Below are 22305 nucleotides of genomic sequence, written 5' to 3' on the forward strand. Positions count from 1 at the left end.
ATGGCGCAGCCCTCAAGCCCCGGCGGCGAGGGGCCGCAGCTCGGCGCGGAAGGGGGCCCGCGCGACGCGCTGAGCCTGGAGGAGATCCTGCGGCTCTACAACCAGCCCATCAACGAGGAGCAGGCGTGGGCCGTGTGCTTCCAGTGCTGCGGCTCCCTGCGCGCCGCCGCCCGCCGCCAGCCCCACCGCCGCGTGCGCTCGGCCGCGCAGATCCGCGTCTGGAAGGACGGCGCCGTCACCCTGGCGCCCGCCGCCGGCGAGGAGGGAGAGCCGCCCCCCGCCTCCGGTGAGGTCGCGGCCCGACGCCCCCCGGCCCAGTGGGAAGCTGGCGGGCGGCCCCGGGAGGGCGGGCGGGGCTGCGGGACCTGAGCCCCGGGGAAGCTGTGTGCGCGTCCGCCGGCCTCGGCTGTTTACCGGGGGGCTGAGCTGGGGGATGAGGGCTCCGGAGAGGCTCGCGTGAGGTCCTGTCAGGAAGATGACATCTTTGGGAAAATGAGCTGACTGGGTCTTCATAGCATTTTGAATTCGTCGGTAGTCCTTGGAAATGCCAGGGAAACCACTGAGCCCCGAGAATTCTGCTATTTGGGAGAGAAATAAAAGAAATGATGAGTCTGGGTACCGAGTGTGAAAATTCGCTGTGGTGAAAAGTACAGGTTTATTATAAGAAGTAAACAGGCTATTTAGATGAAATCGCTTTTAGTTCGTCCGCGTACATTCTACATGACTTGTCACCTAAACAGTGACACATAACCAGGAGCTTACTCACATGCTTTATTGATGGGAAGACTGGTAATAGGTTTCCCCTATCCGGTTTTATCTAATTCATTCTTTGAGAAGCAAGTCTATTAAAAACATAGCAAAACAATCCACCTTCACCTTTAGAAAGTTGATGGAAGTGTCAAAATGCTTAAGGTGGAAAATGTAATTAGAATAGTCTATAAAACGACATTTCGTGAAAATCCTTTTCTAAATTGAGGGAAACATTCAGTATTACCAGTCCTACTAGAATATTCTCCCGTTTTTTAGCTCAAGTAAACATAGTTTTATTAATTGATTTAAAGCCAGCCATTGTGATGTATTAATAACCTCAATGTTGCACTATATCAGAATACCGTGTGACGTTTTGATACACGTGTACCTTGAATGATATTTAAAGCTGACTTTTTGATGATTCTTTTAAATCTCTTTTTTCCTCCTTCAAACAAACATTTTTTATTTGATCTGTTGCTTGATTTTAGACTTGGCCTTAGTAGATTACAGTTTCAGTTGTAATTTATTTATAAGATGCCATGAAAAGATAATTTTTTTCCAAACAACGAGGCTTTGTCTTGGTCCCGAACTGTTTCCAGAGGAAAGAGTGTGTGCGGCCTCGCTTCAGAAGAGTCTTTGGTTCTATTGAAAGAACAGGCCTGGTTGTATGGTGTGTCAAGAACTGTTGAGGAACTTGATCCCAGAAGTGCTTTGACTGTCAAAGACCGATAGATAGATTCTTTGGGGTGATTCTTGTAACTAACTGTTGTTGGAACGTTGAAATGAATGCATCATTAGTATGAGTGTAATATATTTTGCAGAGAAATAGTAAATACATGATTCCCAGAAACTAATGAATTTTTAAAAACTTATTTTTAAATTTCTGTATATCGTTAATTGTGTGCATGGTGTGGGGGGGGCACTTGCCACAGGGCATGTGCCAGTCAGAGGACAATGTTGTGGTACCTGTTCTCTTACTTTAAATGGGTTCTGGGGGTCAGACTTGGGTTGCCATGTCTGTGAGGCAAGCCTTTTTACTCACTGAGCCATCTCACCAGGCCTTTATTTTACTTTTATTTTTATATTTTTTGGGGGACTAGGTCTCCTGTACTCCAGCTGAAGCTGTTCTTGAATTCCTGGTTCTTCTGCCTTCCCTCCCAAATGCTAGGATCATTGGCATGGACCTCCACACCCTACATCTTCTTTCTCCTATTCCCACTCACGATCTGTGGTGCCAGATACCAGGAAAACCTAATCAGAGTAGTTGATACAGTCTGAAACATCTCAGGGCTTTTTGGTTAAAGTATTTAGGGATTAGGGCAGGAGAAAGAATAGAATAAAAACACATTGTATAGAAAAGTTTTTAATAAAAGTATTTAGGGTTGTTCATTTTCAAATGTTGTTATATTAGTTTATTTCCTCCTGGGATTAATAGTAGGTCCTTGGCTGTAGAAAACACATTATTTTTAAACATTGAATTTTGAATTTTGTTTAAGACAGGGTCTTCTATAGCCTGGGTGTGTCCCAAACATTTCATGAAGTAGAAGCTGGCCTTGAACTCTTTGATCTTGTAAACAACTTCCCATGTCCAAGTGCTGGGATTGATTGAAGATGTATGCGATCAAGCCTAGCTTTAAATAATGTTTTTTAAAAGTGATTAGTAGCCCGGCAGTGGTGGCGCACGCCTTTAGTACCAGCACTTGGGAGACAGAGGCAGGCAGATTTCTGAGTTCGAGGCCAGCCTGGTCTACCAAGTGAGTTCCAGGACAGCCAGGGCTACACAGAGAAACCCTGTCTTGAAAAACCAAAAAAAAAAAAAGTGGTTAGTAATACTTAGGATTGTCTGCATAGATTCTCAAGAAAGAAAAAAGTGATTAGAAGGTAGTTTAATACTTGGTACTAGGTACATTTCTGTAAGTTTTTTGTTTTATGTGCGTGGGTTTAGAAATAAAACAGGTTTATTGAGTATAGTCCAAGGGGATCAGGCTGGGCAATACTAAAATATTGCTTTTTGTTTGTTTTTTGATACATGATCTCACTATGTTGCCCTGGGTGGCCTTGAAATGACAGAGCTTTGTCTGCCTCTGCTGGAATCAGAGTTGTGAGCCACTGAACCCCACTTCAGGACCTCACTTTGTAGTCCAGGCTGGTGACCTGTAACTCACCGTGGATAGTACAGGCTGATCTCTGACTTGTGACACTCCTACTCCCCAGGCCCAGCTCAGTTATTTTCTAAGTAGAGTTTTAGAAAAGTCCAGTGACATGTCCAAACAGTAGTAAGCTAACTCAAACCCAGGTCTAGGCTTTGCAGCATTGTGAAGTGACAGTGATTTTGTTTGATTCCTTCAGAGCTGAATGACTTCAAGAAAGTTCCCCAGTCTCCAGCGTCCAGCATGCCGTGGAGAATCAGTGTTTTTTCCTTTTTTCTCTTTAAATTTGTGCAGTGTAAGGGGTAATATGTAAAATATGTAAAATAAGCAGATTCATTCTTCCCGAAGTCTGTGGTCCTCTCATGCCACCAGAGTGTCTTTTGCCGATTTTAACTATTCACTAAAATTGGGACAAATGTCTAGGGCAGGTGTTTCTTAATTCTAACACAGTTGACATTTTGACCCAGATAATTCTATTGTGGGCTGGGGCTGTCATGAGTACCACTTCCCTCTTTGCAGTGTCTCAGGACTCTTGTCACTGCTGCCAAGAACCTCTTCTCTCCAGTCTGCTAAGAAAAGACATTTATTTATTTATTTATTTATTTATTTATTTATTTATAGATAGGATCTCTATGTAGCCATGGCTGTCCTGAAACTCACTATGTAGACCAAACTGGCCTTGAATTCACAAAGATCCTCCTGCCTCTGTCTCCCAAGTGCTGTGATTAAAGGCATGTGCCATCGTGCTTGGCGGTAAAAGATCTTTAGATGCTAGGCAATCTTTGAACTGGGGACTGGAGAAATCCATCAGTGCTTTAGAGTACTTGTTCCTGCAGAGGACCTCGGTTCCATTCCCAGCACCCACATAGGGACTTACAGCCACCCAAAACTCCAGTCCCAGGGGATCTGATACCCTCTTCTGACCTCCAGGGCCAACACATACACACACACACACACACACACACACACACCAGCAAAACATTCATATGCATAAAATATGTGAATTTAAGAAAAATCTTCAAACATTGTCAACTACACCGTGCAAAGTAATCCTGGATGAGTAATTGTGGCAGTTAGTTAATCCTTTACCTGCTGCTGTTGAGTTGAATGAAGTGAACAACACCATTGGCCTTGCCCGACAGTATTAACTTTATTGCTGTCACCAGAGAAAGCACCACACATGCCTTTCTGTTTTAATTTGGGACTGAGTATGGTAGAGTGGTCCCTGTCCTTCTGACTTGACTTGTGGTGTGACCATGCTCGTTATCAAAACAGAAGAAAGGGCCATGTAAGCAACAACAGAAAACAATCCTATTTCAAGCATTCCAGTAAACTCTTTGTGTATTCACATCACTGGGATATAGGCAGTTGCTTTGTATGAGATGGTTAAAAAGACTAAAGATTAAAGGTTTCTTTTTTCCCCTCATTTGCCTATATAGTTGCTGTATGTATGTATGTATGTATGTATGTATGTATGTATGTATGTATGTTCCTATGTGTGGAAACAATGTCCAGTAAACAGATTTTTTTTTTTTGTGCTGAGTTGGTCTAAAAATAAAAGAGAGTTGCAACTGGTGAGATTTAAGTATAGCCTAGCTCTGTATGAGGTTAAATGTCTGTTTATCTGAATTGTAACAAAGAAACATTCATAGTGTCATATTAGAGATGAGAAGCCTGCATGGCTCCATCAGCTTTTCAGATTTCAATACCCATTGGGCAGCAGTCATTTATTTCAACTTGGGTTCCAAAATTTTGGTACACCTTTAGTTTTAGATGTATAAGGAACATTTAAAAAATTATGGCCCCATCTTGATCTTAAATAACCTGAAGGGTGGTAGCAAACTAGATGTTCCTGGGAGGAACAATGAAGGCTTGTGTGCATATTAATGAGGGGTCCCTGGAGGGTGGTTTTGGGTATGGGGAACATTCAGGCTTTGTTTGGGCTGTGAAAAGAGGATGTGACCCGGCTTCTCAGCAAGGCTCATGCTGATGGAGGAGAGTGGTCTTGGAACACAGCCTGCTTGGTTCTAAAGAGAAACCGTGTTCGTGGAAAAGGTGGACTCAGTAAAAACAGACTTCAGGATATTTTAGTCCACACTTGGCTGTGTTCCTTAAGTGTTTGTACCCTAATCACTATCAGCTATATATATGTAAGAGTATATGTATATGAGTCCAGCGTAGGTGTCTGGGAGACAGAGGTGGAATTACAGACTATCAAAATACATCATTGCTTACAAGAATAAGTAAGAATCATCTTCGTTGCATATGTCAGACTAGTTCAGTTTAACAAACATCTTGACTTTATCTTATATGCAAGCAGTATTCTGGTTTCCAGTGCAGTTTAAACAAATAGTTGTAAGAAGGAAAAAATGTAAACATAGTGGTGAATTTACCATGAAGTTAATACTGCCTAAAATGTCAAGCCTGTTGCCTAGTTTTTTTCCTGCCACCTGGGAAGGTTTAATCACATGTTCAAATGCTCAGTTGCAAAGTGAAACCTAATTGGATAAAGTTGCTGTTACTTTGAACTTCAGTTTACTTTTCAAATACTTACTATGCAGGATTAACTGGATGTAGCCACAGCATTCTGGGAGACTTTTGGGAATACCTTGTAGTTTTCTGTGTTTCTGCCTATGCAAAGCAAAGTAATAGATTCATTATATTCAGATATTGATAAACTGTTAGGAAATGATTAGCTTGGGAAGACAGAGGCAGGTGAATCTGTGAATTTGAGGCCAGGCTGGTACAGGACAGCCAGGGCTATTACACAGAGAGACCCTATCTTGAAAAACCAAAAACAAAACAACAAAAAAATTGAACAAAAGAAAAAAAACACAGCCTTTACCAATGATTGTATGTTAATAGGCTATTAATATTCTGCACACATGGTGACTCAAGTATGTGAAATCCCAGCATTCAGGAGGCTGAGACAGGGTTGTCAAAGGTTCAAAAACAGCCTGGGCTACAGAGTGAGTTTGAGAGAGATGTCAAGAGTACATGCATAGAAAGAATAGAACAGAGAGACAATCGGTCTCTGTCTCATCAAATCAGACGCATTCTCCTCTTATGATAACCTCTGTAAAATAGGAACAATTCCCATCTGTCTTCTGTAGCCGCACTATTAATAAAGCTCTGTGTTTGGGATGGGCATGGTGCTATACATCTTTAATCCCAGCACTCAGGAGGCAGAGGCAGAAGATTCCAGGCCAGCCAGAGCCCAAACAAAATGAACAAACAAGAAAAGAGAACACCGGTAGCAAACAGGAAATGCATCTTATATACCATTCTCCTCAGTCTTTTCTGACCTGTGGGAAGTTTTCACAAGCCTAGCTTTGCCTTGTGTTTTCATGACTGGACTAGGACTGTAGGCTTAGGGTGGAGAGGTGGGAAGAATACCACAGTAGTGAAGGTCTTGTCTCATTATACCATGTCTGGGCACATGACATCCAGTGTAACATTAATGTTAGCCCTGGTTGGTTAAGACAGTGTTTACCAAGATGTTTTTCACCAAAAGTTATCTTTACCTTTTTATATGATTATTTAGAAATGACACAAAATAAATATAATTTTTTTCTGGTTTTTTTTTTTTTTTTTTTTGAGACAGGGTTTCTCTGTATAGCCCTGGCTGTCCTAGAACTCACTCTGTAGACCAGGCTGGCCTCCAACTCAGAAATCCACCTGCCTCTGCCTCCCAAGTGCTGGGATTAAAGGCGTGTGCCACCACTGCCCGGCCTATAATTTTTAAAATGTTGGTATTGTTATGAATCATACTGAAGACTGGATGCTGGGCATTCACTCCACTACTAAGCAGTCTATTGGCTCCAAACCTTCAGTCTTTCATTTTAGTTCAGATTTGTTTACATTTAGTCTGGTTATTGAAATTTGGGTTTGTTTTTGTTTTTGATTGGTTGGTTTGGTTTTTGAAGACAGGGTTTCTCTGTGTAACAGCTTTGTAGAGCAGGCTGACCTTGAACTCAGAGATCCACCTGCCTCAGTCTCTCAAGTGCTGGGATTAAAGGCTATACCACTATGCCTGGCTGAAATTTGGATTTTTATAAACTTGTTTGCTAGTTGTCTCACCTCTTCTATATTAACTGTCTGGTTGATTTTTGATTATTTTTAAAACTCTTCTAACTTTATACCTTTATTATAATATTTTTTTGTCATTAAATGGTTGCCTTATTAAAGTTTTAAACAAACTGCTAGTTGTATTGCTTTCTAGAAAATGTAAAGACTATAAAATGCTTCTATTCCATTTATTTCCTGATTTCTATATATAGATCGCTGATAAATACTTTAATTCATGCTTTAAAATGCTGTAAGATAATATTTTTTCCACTTGTCAAGACAGTACTTTTATGTGATCTTATTTTTATCTAGATTGATCCATGGAATGCCATCTTGATCTTTTTTTTTTTTTGGATATTTTTTTTTAATTTTAAAATTTTATCCCCTTCCCCTATTCCCCCCCCCACACCCAGGAGCCCCCTATCCCATCCCCCCTCCTCCTGCTTCTGTGAGAATGTGTCCCCACCTACCCCCACTCCCATCTCCCCACCCTCGAATTCCTCCACGCACGGTGTCTAGCCTTCATAGGACCAAGGATCTCTTCTCCCACCTATGCCCGACAAGGCAATCCTCCCCTACATATACAGCTGGAGCCATGGATCCCTCCCTAAGTCCTCCCAGGCTGGTGGTTTAGACCCTGGGAGCTCTGGTTGGTAGGTATTGTTGCTCTCCTCATGGGTCCACAAACCCTTTCAGCTCCTACAGTCTTCTCTCTAACTCCTCCATTGGGAACCCCATGATCAGTTCAATGGTTAGCTGTGAGCATCCGCCTCTGAATATGTCAGGCTCTGGCAGACCTCTAAGGACACAGCTATATCAGGCTCCTGTCAGCATGCACTTCCTGACTTCCACATCAGCATCTACCTTTGGTGACTGCACATGGGATGGATACCCAGGTGGAATGGTCTCCAGAAGGCCTCTCCTTCAGTTTCTGTCCCACACTTTGTCTCCATATTTGCTCCCTTGAGTATTTTGTTACTCCTTCTAAGAAGGACTGAACCATCTCCACTTGGTCTTCCTTCTTCATGAGCTTCATGTGGTCTGTGAGTTGAATTTTGGGTATTTCAAGCTTCTGGGGTAATATCCAATAGGCCAGCTTGATCTTTAAGGAGATCTGTAAGATAAAAAACTTTCCCTTCTTTTGTTTTCTAGCATAAAAAATAATGGGTTTCATTAGGTCTTCTTGTTAATAATAATTATATATATATGCATATATATGTAATATATATACATATCATACATATCATCATACTTTGCTTATACTTAGAATTTATTCTTCTTCTGTGCCCCTTCCATTAGTCCCCTTAAATACTTCCTGTTTTCTGGTATATATATATATATGTATGTGTATATGTATATGTATATGTATTTGTGTGTGTGTGTGTGTGTGTGTTAGGGTTTCTTTTGCTGCATCAAAATACCATGACCAAAAAACAAGTCAGGGAGGAAAGGATTCGTTTAGGTTATGTTTCCATGTTGCTGTTCTTCATTGAAGGAAGTCAGGACAGGAACTCAAACGGCAGGAATCTGGAGGCAGAAGCTGACGCAGAGGCTTCTTGTGGTTTGTGCAGCTCGCTTTCTTTTAGAACCTAGGACTACCAGCTCAGGTGTGTCTTTTAGAACCCAGCACCATCCACAGTGGGCTGGACCCTCCCCCATTAATCTCTAAGAAAATACTTTACAGCCAGATCTTATGGAGGCATTTTCTCAGTTGAAGATCTCTCCTTTCAGACAGTTCTAGTTGTGTCAAGTTGAAATAAAACCAGTCACTACAGAGTGAGTGAGTGAGTGAGAGAGAGAGAGAGAAGGGGGGATATGAATTGGCATCTGGATTCTGCATATGAGATTAAACTATCTTCAGAATGGATCTAAGACATTCCTACAGTCTTTCCTAGATACCAGCAAGGGATTGGTTCCAGGGTTCCCCATCCCTTTCATTCCCAGGCACCAAACCCCAAAAATGCACAAGTCTCTTATGTAAGATGGTTAAGTATTACATGTATATACTCTCTGTATATTCTCCACCTCCCGTATGGTTTAAATCATGTCTAGGTTTAAAGAGATACCTAATATGATATAAATGTCCTGTAAATAGTTATACAGTTATAATTATTTTGGGTATAAGAAGGAGGGAAAACCTCTCTGTATGTTTAACAAGGATACAGGAATTTTTGTAAACACTTCCTGTCTATGATTGGCTGAATTAACTGGTGTGTACCTTACAGATGCAGAAGGCCAACTGTTTTTCTTTATACATTGTGTTGTTGTTGTTGTTGTTGTTGCTGAGTTGAATACTTTCTGTGGGGCCATTTTTTTTTTTTGCCTGAAGCTTCTTTTACTATATTTTGTATTGTAAGCATCACTGTTGAGTTCACTCAGTTTTTAGTTTGAAAACACCTTTATTTTGTATTGTGTTGTGTTTTTCCCTCCCTTTTGAGTCAGGGTCTCACACTAGGCTGGCCTTGAATTTACTATGTAGTCAATGATGAACTTGACCTTGAACATCTTTGTTGTTTTTTTAATAATGTTTAAAAATCTGAAATTATTGTATAATTGCATCACTTCCCCTTTCCCTTTCCTCCCACCAATCCCTTCCATGCCATCTCCATGCGCTTTCTCAAATTCAGTGCCTCTTTTTCTTTGTTGTTACATGCATGCATGCGTGCATATACACATATATTGACACACGTTCCTAAATGCATAGGTACATCCTGCTCCGTCTGTTTAATGTTACCTGTATGCATAAGATCTCAGGGATGACCACTGGGGATTGAATAACCAGTTGGGGACTCTTCTCTGGTGAAGACAGGCCATTTCTCTTGCTCTTAGCACTCCCCGGTTGCCTGTAGTTCTTTGTCTAGGGTTAAGGCCCAGAGAGCTTGCTCCTTTCCATGTGAGCAGTTCATTGGTATCCTTGTTGTGGACCTTGAACTTGATTTCCTGCATTCCCCTGAGTGCTTGGATTATGCAGTGCTGGGGATCCAATCCTGGCTGTTGAGCACACTAGGCAAGCGCTCGACCCACTGAGTCACATCACCAGCTTTTGTCCTGATTTTAAGGCAAATTTTAGTTAAAAAGTAATCTACAGAGCAGTCCATCACAGTGTAAACACATTTGTGTACCCAGGACTCAGATGACAGACAGAACTTTTCTAGCATTTGGTAAGGTCTTCCCTGTGCCCCTTGCAGTCAGCATTGTCAGGACTTCTGGTGTCTGGGTTGTGCCTGCTCTCTTTTTCTTACGGAGAGATTCAGACAAAATATATTTTCTTGTCTGATTTCTCTTTCTGGAATTTGTGAAATCAATTCAGATTGTTGTATATAGTTGTAGTTGGTTCATATTTTAGTATTAGATTCCTTTGTATGACTGTGCTGTTGATTCATTCTATTCTGCATTGACATTTGGGACTCAAATACCCAGTGTCATGAATAATGCTGCTATTGAACATGTCTTTTGGTGAACAGATGTAGCATTTATGTTTAGTAATATGCCTAAATGTGTGGTACTCCTTATTTGTGTGTTCAGCACTATAGAAGATACTGTGTTTTAAAGTTTTCCAAAGTGATTGTACCTCACAAACTTTTTTAAGGGTTATTTATTTTATGTATATGGGTGTTTTGTCTGCGTATATGTCTGTGCATCACATACGGATAGTACCTATGGAGGCCAGAAGAGAATGTTGGATTCCCTGAAACTGGAGATACATGTCATTGTGAGCAACCATATGGGTGCTGGGAATCGAACTCAGGTACTCTGAAAGAGCAGCTTAAGAGATAGCTCTTAGCCACTGAGCCATCATCTCTCTAACCTACCTCACAGACTTAAAATTAAAACCATTCTGGGTGACAGTAGTTACTAATAATGTATATTTCAAAATAGTAAATGAAACGAGAGCTGGTGAGGCAGTGGACACTGTAGGTAAACACACTTACTTGCAGGCCTGGGGTTCTCAATCTGATCCCTAGAACCCATATAGAGGCAGAGTCAACTCAACAAAATTGCCTTCTGAACTCATAGAAGGCTGTGGCACATGGACACCCCCCCTAGAAAATACTCCCATTATACACATCCATACACTATAATAATTCCTTAAAAGGTCTCAATGGTGGCACACACCTTTAATCCCAGAAGTTTGGAGGTAGAGATAGGTAGATCTCTGTGGGTTGGAGGCCAGCCTGGTCTACTTACTGAGTTTCAGGTTAGTAAGGACTGTATAGTAAGACACTGCCTCAACTAAAAAGAAAGTGTCTTAAGTTCTGAAGAGACCAGCGATGCATGATAAGTAAGTGACACGTGATATCCTAGGTCGAATCCTGGTACAGGAAAGGACAGTGTGGAAAAACTGAAGAAATCTGTATTTAAAAAAAAAAAAAACCATTTCAGAGGCAGAAGCAGGCTGATTTCTTGAATTTGAGGTCATCTTTGTTCACATAGGGAATTCCAGCCAGCCAGAGCTACATGGTAAGACTACAAAACAAAACCAACAGAAATAATAAGATGTTAAGGTGATAGATCTTCTAGAGTGTACTAAAATACCATTTTACAGTTCATAAGTGTATATGATCTTATTTATCCACCTAAATTAACACATGCATATTTTTATTAGTGGTATATGGAGGGATTACAATCTTAATAATAGCAACCTCAGGGCCCATATTCAGCTTCTGGAAACTTTGAGTCTTACATGTTTTCACACTGCTTGTGCTGTTTAGGACTATTGTCTTTTCTTCTCGTATTTCTCACTTTCTCTGCTACATCAGTATGCGTCCTCAGTGTGTTATGTTTCTGAGAGATAATGATGGGTACAGTTGGCAAGTGATGGCAGAGTGTACTCAGCCTAGCATGTGGGCTTAGGTTTTCAGTGGAAACCCAAGCACTCTATCAGAGGAATTCCTGTTAAACATTCCATTTGCTCATTTCACGGTGATTTATTTGCATGTCTTGTAAGTGGACTGTGCTAGATGTTGAAGTTCACAAAGGAACAGGGTACAGCTGGGAGTAGACCTCACAGATACATACGGTACCACTTGTTAGCACAGTGGTAATGGTACAGTTCAGTAATTTCAGAAGGCTAGAGATGTGTAGAAAACTGAACCCAGAGAGTGGTTACCTTTGCCTTATGACAAGCACATTTCACATAGAAGACTGAGTTCTGTAGTCCTGAAGGATGAGCAGCGGGATGAAATGGTATCCACAGAGACAGAGGTGTGTACTTAGAAAGGTTTAGAAATGTGGAAGACATCTTACAGTGTCCAAAGGACAAGGCTCCATGTGTGTAGACACTGTGTGACATTTGTCAGGCCACCTATTTCTCATGCAAGAAACAAACGCTGCTTATAATCAGTTATAACTTGCTGCTAAATTTATAAGCAACCTCTTTAGTTCTCAGCAGGATGCTTCCGGTGGCCACTACAATTATTTAGACTTGGCATGTGAGGTTAAACCCGTTTGTCTGCTTTGTGGTGGGTGTTTACTGCCTGGGGCATAGCATGTGTGTGGGAGTGGTAGGGAGTGAGACTGGCTGGAAAGGCTTGTTTACCGAGAGCCACACTGATCGTGTGTGTCTATAGGCTAGATGGGCAGTGGAGAGCTTGTAAGGACTGTAAACTAGAAAATGGATAAGTGGATTACTCTTTTTAGAAAGATACACAGGCTTTGTAGAAAGTACCCATCTCTTGTTTGCTTGTGATCCCAGCTCTTGGGAGGCTGAGGCAGAAGGATTATTTGTGAGTTTGAGGCTGACCTTAGCTACCTAGTGAATACCAATCCTGGACTAATAGCAAGACCCTGTCTCAAAAACAAAAGAAACGAGTAGATTACATCTTCTACAGAATGTGGTTGGCATTTCATGCTGTCTTTAGGTATGCGTAGCCTCTGAGCTGATACACCATTAGGAGGAGTGCCGCTCTTTAGACGGGGGACGATGAAGGTTTGAGGTAGAGCAGAGAGAGTAGAGAGTCAGGTTGGTTCTTTAGAAAATGGAACGGGTCATGGCTCTCCAGTTTTGATGTGTGGGTACAAGAAGGAAGCCTCTAAGGCTCCCAGAGTCCTGCCTGGTGATGGATGGGGAGGGCAGAAGGAGCAGGTTAGGTGGGAAGATGATGATTTATGCTGCATGGAAATTAAGATGGTGTGGAGCATACCTTCCTGATAGAGTCATGTTAATTTCCACCAAGTTCCTTTGCTTTTTCAGATGCAGGCAGATCGCCTATGATGTCCCCGGCAGCACGATGCTGCAGGAGATGTGCTTTAGAGTCTTGGTTCTGAGGCTTAATGTGTAGGTAAAGCCTCTGGTAAGCCACTTAGCCTTTCTGGTTCTGTCTTTTTTAATTTGTCAAAATGGAAGTTGTATTTGTCCAGCTCTTGTAATTGTGAGAATCTAGTGAAGACTGGGTGTAAGGGAATTTTGTCAGCTCATACATATTGTACAAAGGCATTTTCCTATCTTTCTGTGAAAAATGTTTCAAGATCTTTTGACCAAAGATTGATGAACAAAATTTAAGACAACATTAAATCTATATTTTGAAGTCCAGAAAATAGTTATTGAGGTTGGCAAAATGTGAAATGTAGGTATTCATAGTTGCCCTAGGTCTGTGACCAGATTTTTTTTTTTTTAATAAACTTAGGAGCTGTGGAGAATTTCTTCAGCTGTCAGAGAAAGTTAGTGTTTGAGTACTATTCATAGTTCTGTAAGATTTCCATGCAAAGTTTTTACGTGGTTCTATTCCCATGAAATATCTAGAGGAGGCAACTATTCAGACAGCATGTTGATGGTGTCATTACTGTGGCTGATGATGCTCCCTGTCTGTTTATGGGCCATTGCAGAGATGCCCATTTAAGTCCTTTTAACCAGATTTGAATTGAGTCGGTTTTCTTCCTACTGTGGTTGAGTTTTAGGGGGTTTTCATATCAGGTCTTTGATTAATGTTCAGTTACAGTTTTGGGGTGGAATGAGACAAGGGGTTATCTTGTTCTGTTTGTAGATATCCAGTTTTCCCCAAGATGTTCTGTTGGAAAAGCTATTCCTTCTTCATTAGCTGCCCTTGGTAGAGACACAGATAACTTTAACTTTTCATGTATTTATTATTGAATTCAGTTTCTTCTCTTTCTAACTGGTTAGTCATTTGTTGACTATTTAGCTTCTTTAAGTCCTCTGGGAAGTGAAGAAGGGCTTCTTTACATTGATAATAAAATGTACAAATGTATCTCCTAATTTCGGTAACATTCACTTGAGATGTAATTTAGAGGAGACATTTGGACTATTGCTTGATGTATATAGAATTAAATCTTGGTGGAAAATTGACCATTCACTAGTTTAGTGCTCTGATGTGCTTTTTTAGTTTGTGCTTACTTCATTCTGGTTATCTTTAGAGAACTTGTGCTCTCTGGAGGCTGAATACTAGTGATTTCCAGGCTAGTCTGGGTAGCACAGTGAGACCTCTTACTCAAAAACAGAACAAAAACAGTCTTTTATCATAAGTACAATAAAAATGTTAATTAGAAAGTTAGTTACAGAGGGTTATTTCTTGATAATATACATAGTAAAAGTTAAACAGCTAAAAATGTATGTGTGTTGGTTTTATTTATTCATTCCTTTTTCCCTTTCACGACTGGGGATTAAAATCATGTACTAGGCAAGTGTTACACTACTGAGGTATACTTCCCAAGCCAACCTAGATAGTTTGGATAGTTTAAAGAATTCATATGCTCCTCTTTTCTTTCTCCACTCCTTTCTTCTGCTTCCTTCTTCATTTCTCCTTGCTCTCCAGTTTTCTACCTTTTTTCTTCTTCTTTGAGTTGACTCACTATGTAGTTCTAGCTGGCCTCTTCCTTTTGGGTACTGGGATTAGAGATGTTTGCTACTAATTTCAAAAGAGAATTAGTAATAAAGGGTTAGGTGGAAAGCCAGGCATGGTGGTGCACAGCTTTATCCCAGATTCCAGCACTCTGGAGGCAGACACAGGCAAAGCTTTGAGCTGAAGGCCAGACTGGTTGTCACTGAACTCTAGGCCAGCCAAGGCTATAAAGTGAGACCCTGTGTTGGGGTGGGGGTGTGAGAGCAGGGGGAGGAGGCACAGGAAAGGAGTGGCCAAGTAGTGCTGTGTCTTAAAGAAGATAGAAAAGTACTAGCCATACATCAGCAAGATGGCTCCACGGATCACAGTCTGGTGATCTGAGTTAGAGCCTCAGAACCTACATTGTACAGGGAGAGAACCAATTCCCAAAGACCTCACACATGCCTCTGTGCTGTACACACATACACACCAGTAAATAATAAATGAGTAAATAAATAATTGTGACTTTTTTGTTGTTCAGTTGGTTAGTTTTTGGTTTTTCAAGGCAGGGTTGGTCTGTATAGCCCTGGCTGTTCTGGAACTTTTTCTGTAGATCAGCCTGGCCTCAAACACAGAGATCTGCATGCCTCTGCCTCCTGAGTGCTGGGATTAAAAGCACATCACACCTAAGTCCAAATAATGTTTTTGTTTTGTTTTGTTTTGTTTTTAAGGGAAAAGTACATGTCTGTGAGAAAATTATTTTTGGCTGAATGTTCTTATATTTAATCAAGTTCCTAAGTGCAAAAAGAGACTCTAAGACAAATCAGATAGAAATCAGAGCTCTTCCCACTTGAGTTTCGGGCTTGCTTCTGCTGGTAGAGCTGACTTCACTATTTGACCTGGGACATTTCCTCTCCAAATTCTCCTTGCTCTTGAAATAACATAGCATTAGAGCACAGGAGTTTTGTTAGTTTTTATATTTCTTTTATGAAATTTAAGCAATGTTTGAATTACTTCTACTAGGGAAAATTTTAATTCAAATCTATATGGTTTGTCAGAAGTATCAGATTCTCTTCTCTTTGTGCTCTAACTCAAGCAAGATAGTGGCAGAGACAGGAGACTCTCTGGAAGCTCATAGTGACAGCTAGCCTGGCTTATGCAGGAGTGGACGAGTGACTTACAGTAGGTTGGAAAAGAGTCTGGACCAGCCTTATTCTTGGAAGAGACTGGGAATGACTGGCTGGCCAGGTCAGTAGCCCAGGCAACTGATTGCTGTCCTTTGATGAGTCATTTTATGCTTGAGCATTTGTACCTTCTCATCTGTGAAAATGATGATTCTAACTTGGAGTTCTCAGGTCTGGGTTTTAGAGCAGCAAATATGCATATAAAGCAGGTGTGAGCTAATTTTAAAGAATTAATGAGATCATTCACCTAAACTTACTATTTAAGCATGAAATTAGATTATCTTTTGACTCTTCTTACGTTTCGTAACCCTGTCACTACCTGGACTGCCCATCCCCCTTATTCTGGATGACAGCCCCTTCCTGGCTGGACTATGCTTGCCCTGTGTTCCTCTGGACAAAGCTGACCTGAAAATACAGTCAGCTCACCCTTTGATTTTTTTTTTTTTTTTTTTTTAGACAGGATCTCACTGTGAAGCTATATAGCCTTGGATGGCCTGGAACTTGCTGTGTAAACCAGACTGGCCTCACTGACAGACTCTCCCTACTTCCCCTTCCAGTGCTGGGATTACAGATGTACACCATTGACTCTTAACTAGCATCTTCTTGTGCTTAAAATCACACTTGAAGGTTGGGGCTCTGTGATCTGCCAGCCTTTGCCTGTTTTTCCCAACACACACTGTGCTACCTGCCCACCAGCTGTATCCAGAACTCAGGCTCCCTCTTGGTTCTCCAGCAGGCTCTTCCTCCAGCCCTCAGTCAGCCCTACATCAGCCCTACACAAATTCAAGGTCTTTGTTTAAGTATCGGAGGGCTTGCCTAGCTAACCTAGATTGGGTCATTTTTGTTACTTTCTTTCTCTTCCTTTTGTGCCCCAATAGCATGTTACTAGTTGTCATTGTTGTTAATTTTTGTCTATATTTACTAAAATGCAGGTGTTGTAAGTCAAGGGCTAAGTTTGACTTGCTCTCTGTGTGTTGATGTTTATCCATGGTGCTTTGTAGGTGTCCATGGATTTGTGAAACAAAGGAGGGGGATAGATTTGCTGGTGTCCATCTGTTGAAAGCTTTCAGTTTTAGCATAAAGAAAGATAGATGTATTTGGGCTGGAGAGATGGCTCAGCGGTTAAGAGGGTTAAGAGCATTGACTGCTCTTCCTAGAGGTACTGAGTTCAATTCCCAGCAACTACATGGTGGCTCACAACCATCTGTAATGGAATCTGGTGTGTCTAAAGACAGCTACAGTGTACTCATATACATTAAATAAATAAAATCTTTAAAAAAAAATACAGGACTTAATCCCAGCACTTGGGAGGCAGAGGCAGGCGGATTTCTGAGTTCGAGGCTGGCCTGGTCTACAGAGTGAGTTTCAGGACAGCCCAAGCTATACAGAGAAACCCTGTCTCGAAAAACCAAAAAAAAAAAAAAGGACATGTTTACACATGGTCAGGTGGGTCTAACAATTTGAGTTGAATCACATAGGAAAAGATTAGTGATTCTGAGCCATTTAGTCTAAAATTTTTGGAAACTGTCATTTTTGTAGGTATACCTGGCTTCTTTTTAGTCAGCTAATTTGCATCCTATTGATAATATGTGACTGGCAATTAAAGAAGTATGGTGAGATTTGTTAATTATCTAATAATAATGATTTTTTTTTCCTCGAAACTACCTTAAATTCTGCCTACAGGCTGTGTGGTTCATCAGCATTTATACTTGTATGGACACGTGTGTGAAGTGTGTAATATCTAATCCTGAGCAGCCAAAGTTAAGGGGACCAGTTAGGAGCATTCACAGAAATGTTCTTCCTGGGACTTTCGGAGCATATTGTATAACTGGAGTTTTCTCTGATCATTAACATTGAAGGTTTAAATATCTAAAAGGGCTGGTGAGATGGCTCAGCGGGGATAGATGCTTGGTAACAAGCCTGATAACCTGAGTTCTAGCCTGAGATTCACTTGATAGAATGAGATGCAACTCTTGCAAGTAGGGAGTGGTCCTCTGACCTCTGCACATGGCCTGAGGTATGTGTTTGTACACACAAATGAATGAATAAAAATTTAAAAATTGTAAATGTCTCCTAAGGATAAGTGAGGTTTTGTTAGTTGTTTTTAATAACAGGCATTGTCTACCAAGTTACTTTGTTACTTAAGCCTATTTGTGTCACTTTATAAGAAGATAGCATTTTGTAATTGCTAGGTCTTGGGGGGGTGTCTTATCTTCAGAGTAGATCTTTAACATTGAGTTAAAAATGTAGATTTGAGCCGGGCGGTGGTGGCACACACCTTTAATCCCAGCACTTGGGAGGCAGAGGCAGGTGGATTTCTGAGTTTAAGAGTTCGAGGCCAGCCTGGTCTACAGAGTGAGTTCCAGGACAGCCAGGGCTACACAGAGAAACCCTGTCTCGAAAAAACAAAACAAAAACAAAACAAAACAAAAAAAACAACCAAAAAAATATACATATATACATACATACATACATACATACATATATATATATGTTTGAATCATAGTCATGATCCTTACAGCCATAAATACAGAGCTAAGCTTTTGACTTTCTGAGGAAATCAATCCTCCTAATTTTTTTTGAGAATTTTGAAATATTTGAAAACTTAATGATTATATTATCATTTCAGATTTTATTTAATATCTGTTCTAAATGTAGCCGATGAAATTATTACTTGATTGAAAGAGCTAATTTACTATGATTATAATCTGAAGATTTGTTAAGGCCTACCATAGTTTAGATTATTGAAAATGTAGAAAGTGGAACCATGGTTTTTTTGGTTTTGAGAAGGATTCCTTGAGTATGGTTTCTCTGAAGCAGAGGTAGTCAGCCCTTGAAAAAAGATTCAAAAGATGATGAAACATAAATCCCTAACATTACACTGGCAGACTCCAGCAGAAGGTGTTGGAAGAAAGCAGTTTATGTGCTAGAACAGCATGCCTGCAATCCCCGCCCCCAGCCTTTAGCAGTAGCAGTAAAACACAGGTAGCAGAGCCATGTCAGCACATGTGACAAAGGCAGGGGAGCCCTGGAGTATCCCCGTGGCCTTCCAATGTGCTATGTTGACATGAGTGTGTGTGTTCATCAGTAGTCAAATGAAATGACGTCATCTCTGGCTTCTCATTGCTCACCTGCAGAATGAATGGATTGTGCGGTCATGTCTAAGACCCTCTTAGCTCTGATGACAGGTGGTTGGGATTTCCGATTCCTAGGTCAGTACCTGGGTGTGGAATTGGATGAAAGAGTTTTGTAGGTGGTTGGGAATGTTGTACTCCCAACCTGCATGTTTTCTTGAGGTGCGTAGCAGTTTGTGTGGGATAACCAAGTGTAGTTGCACACAAAGTTTTTGGTATTCTTAGAGAAAAGCTGTACCCTCAGGCTTTTCCACTCATGTACCAATTCCCAAATAAGGACTTGGAGCTTAGTTATTCATGAATATGTCTAGGCCATAAGCTTTGGCTTGTTCCCTGACTAGCTTGTAAACTATTCTATGCCAGCTCACACGCCCACACACACGTGCGCACACATACTTGCTAATAGGCCATCAGCTTCCAGGTGATGCTTCCACATACTGCACAAGAGATTATCCCTACAAGGGATCTTTGTATCTTTAGTTAAGCATCAGAGGTGATTAGAAGGAATCTTTTCAGCAGCTATGCCTTTTAACACCATTCAACAGTTCCTTAAGCACTTTATTGTTTTCAGGTGCAAAGACTTATTCACAGATTTTTACAGCTGCCTAACCAGAGGTCTTCTGAGGGTTACTGAGTCTGCTGAATCAGGTGGTATAGGCTCAGGTGTGCCTTTGCAAAGTGGCGTTCTCCTATTTTTGGTGGGCAGTACTAGTTTATCAAGTCTGGTAATACCTCTAGTTCCACATCAGCACCTAGAGCTTCCTCCCCTTCCCATAGGTTAGGTTTGTATGTTGTCAAATAGCACAAGCCATGACAACCAAGTTCTGGACTAGTCAAGGCTGCATAGCTAGACCTTGTCTCAAAAATCAAACAAGAAAACCCAAGTTAGTATAGGTTTCTGTTTTTGTTTTTGTTTTTGTTTTTCTAGACAGGGTTTCTCTGTGTAGCCCTGGCTGTCCTGGAACTCACTCTATAGACCAGGCTGGCCTCGAACTCAGAAATCCGCCTGCCTCCCAAATGCTGGGATTAAAGGTGTACACCACCACTGCCCAGCTAGTATAGGTTTCTAATAGTTGTTTGTTTACTTGCCATTTTGGTGGGAAGAGTGAGGGCAGGATGTTATGTAACTCAGGCTGACCTCAAACTCACTATATTGCCAAGGGTGATCTTGACCATTTGATTCTCTGACCTTCATCTCCCAAGTGCTGGAATTATGGGCATGAACTACCACATCTGGTTTACACAGAGCTGGGAATTGAACCCAGTGCTTTGTGCAAGCACTCTACCAACCAAACTACATTCTCATCCCTTAGCTCCAGAACTTTTGTGATTGTTTCATCCGTAAGAACATTTCTTATTGATGATTCGATCCATGTTCTCTTAAAGATGCTGCTTTTATTTGTGCCACAATTTGGTGTCCTGTCCTCTCCTGCAGAGTAAAGTACTCAGTAACTGTTTCCCCACAGACATCCATGCCTTGCTTTGAGCTGTTTCTTGCAGTATGCTTTTAAGTAAATTAATTACCAATTACAGGAGTCTTAACTCCCATAAGTAATGTACCAAAGTATTATGGTCTGAACAGTCTCTTATGATTATATAAATATATATATCACCATATATGAATATAATTTTATGTTAGCAACAAACTTATGCCATATATTTAGCAAGTCTCACTTGCTATATAAAAGCCTTATAATAAATCAAGGTCATTTTATACATATGTTTATAAAGTTTTTATTGCTTGTATATAGTTTATATTTTACAAGACCTAAGGCTTCCATTTTCTTCTAGTCTTAATTTCAGCTACTGTTTTGTAATATTTAGGATTATATTAGGATTATTAGATGTTAAGGAAGGGTTTTTTTTACTTTATGAATTGGATGGCAGTGCTGGAGAGATGATTTAGTGGTCAAGAATATTGAATGTTCTTCCAGAGAACCAGAGTTTAATTCTGAGTACCCCTATTATGGCTCACAACTCCAGTTCCAGGGATTTGATGTATTTTTCTGACCTCCTTAGGCACTGTATGCATATGGTGCACAGACATACATGCAGGCAAAGTAAAAATTAACAACTAAATAAGTAAAAAAAAAAGAATTGGATGGCATACAGATACAATTATTTATTTATATTTTTCTTTGATGATGTCACCGTGAACAGTAAGATGTGTGAATTGTGTTTAAACATTGATTTTTCAGAAAGCATGATAGACCCACTGCTGTGGAGCAGGTATAGCTGTAACTGGCTGGGGAATAATAGAGTAGTTAGGAGTTAACAATAGAATGGTAGGAGGTAATAGAGTAGTACGGGGAGGGGGTAGGGGAGCGAGCGGATTGTGGAGACCTGTGTGCAGGACCCTAAGACAGTGTAGTGACACTTAAGAAGAGCAGGTGGGGCCCGCGTCTGATGACCTGAGTTCAGTCGTCAGGACCTACACAGTAAAAGGTCTTCTCAGCACACTCGTGATGTGTCACCTGTTTTCGTGTACATATATGCAAATAGATAAATATGAAAAGAATAGAGATGGGGAAAATTAAAGTTTCCACTACCCAATGTAAAGTTATTATCAGTTATTTTTGTTTAAATAAATGACTGTCTTCTGAAGTAGCTGCTTTTATTTTCCAAGTATGACTTTGTCCCAAATTGACAAAATATATGGTTGTACAAGTTCTTGGGTATTGTGTTTTATTGATGAGAACAAATACTATCGTTGGTAGAGCCAGTTGCTGTTCAGTTTGAACAGTTTCTTTCCTCCTTTTTGTGGTTGTTTTGACACAAGGCCTCACTCTAGTTCATGCTGGACAAAAGGGAGCTCTAGATACTCCCGCCTCAGCCCAAGAGTCAGTGAGTAAGGGTGTGTCTCTTTCTCTGTGTTGTCTGTATTTTTGAGACATTGTCTCACTGGGTAGCCCTGGCTGGCCTGGAACTCATCATGTAGGCCAGCCTGGCCTTGAACCTACAGAGATGTGCCTGCCTGCCTGCCTCTGGAATTATGATGTATATCACCATGCTCAGCTTTTGTTTTTTTTTTTAAAGTTCTTTTGATCATGAATGCAGGTTGGGTTGTTGTTATACAGTGTTTCTCTGTGTAGTAGCCCTGGCTGTCCTGGAACTTGCTCACTTTGTAGACCAGGCTGGCTTCAGACTTGTACTCATAGAGCTTACCTGTCTCGCCTAGGGAGTGCTGGAATTAAAGGCCTGCTCTACCATGCTCGGCTATGCAGTCTTTTTCTTTCCTTCCCTC

At 40.9% G+C, this 22305-nt stretch overlaps 1 protein-coding gene across 1 annotated transcript in view; it reads left to right on the forward strand.

The window, feature by feature from the left end:
* The window catches only part of Spire1 (spire type actin nucleation factor 1), a 138512-nt gene continuing 116207 nt past the window's right edge, over positions 1 to 22305 (forward strand). The window contains exon 1 of the mRNA XM_028774208.1: positions 1 to 286. Within this exon, the coding sequence (XP_028630041.1) occupies positions 1 to 286 (286 nt within the window). The remainder of the gene's footprint in view (positions 287 to 22305) is intronic.

The sequence above is a fragment of the Grammomys surdaster genome, unplaced genomic scaffold (genome assembly GCF_004785775.1).
Source record: "Grammomys surdaster isolate TR1022 unplaced genomic scaffold, NIH_TR_1.0 239, whole genome shotgun sequence".
Classification (NCBI taxonomy): Eukaryota; Metazoa; Chordata; class Mammalia; order Rodentia; family Muridae; genus Grammomys; species Grammomys surdaster.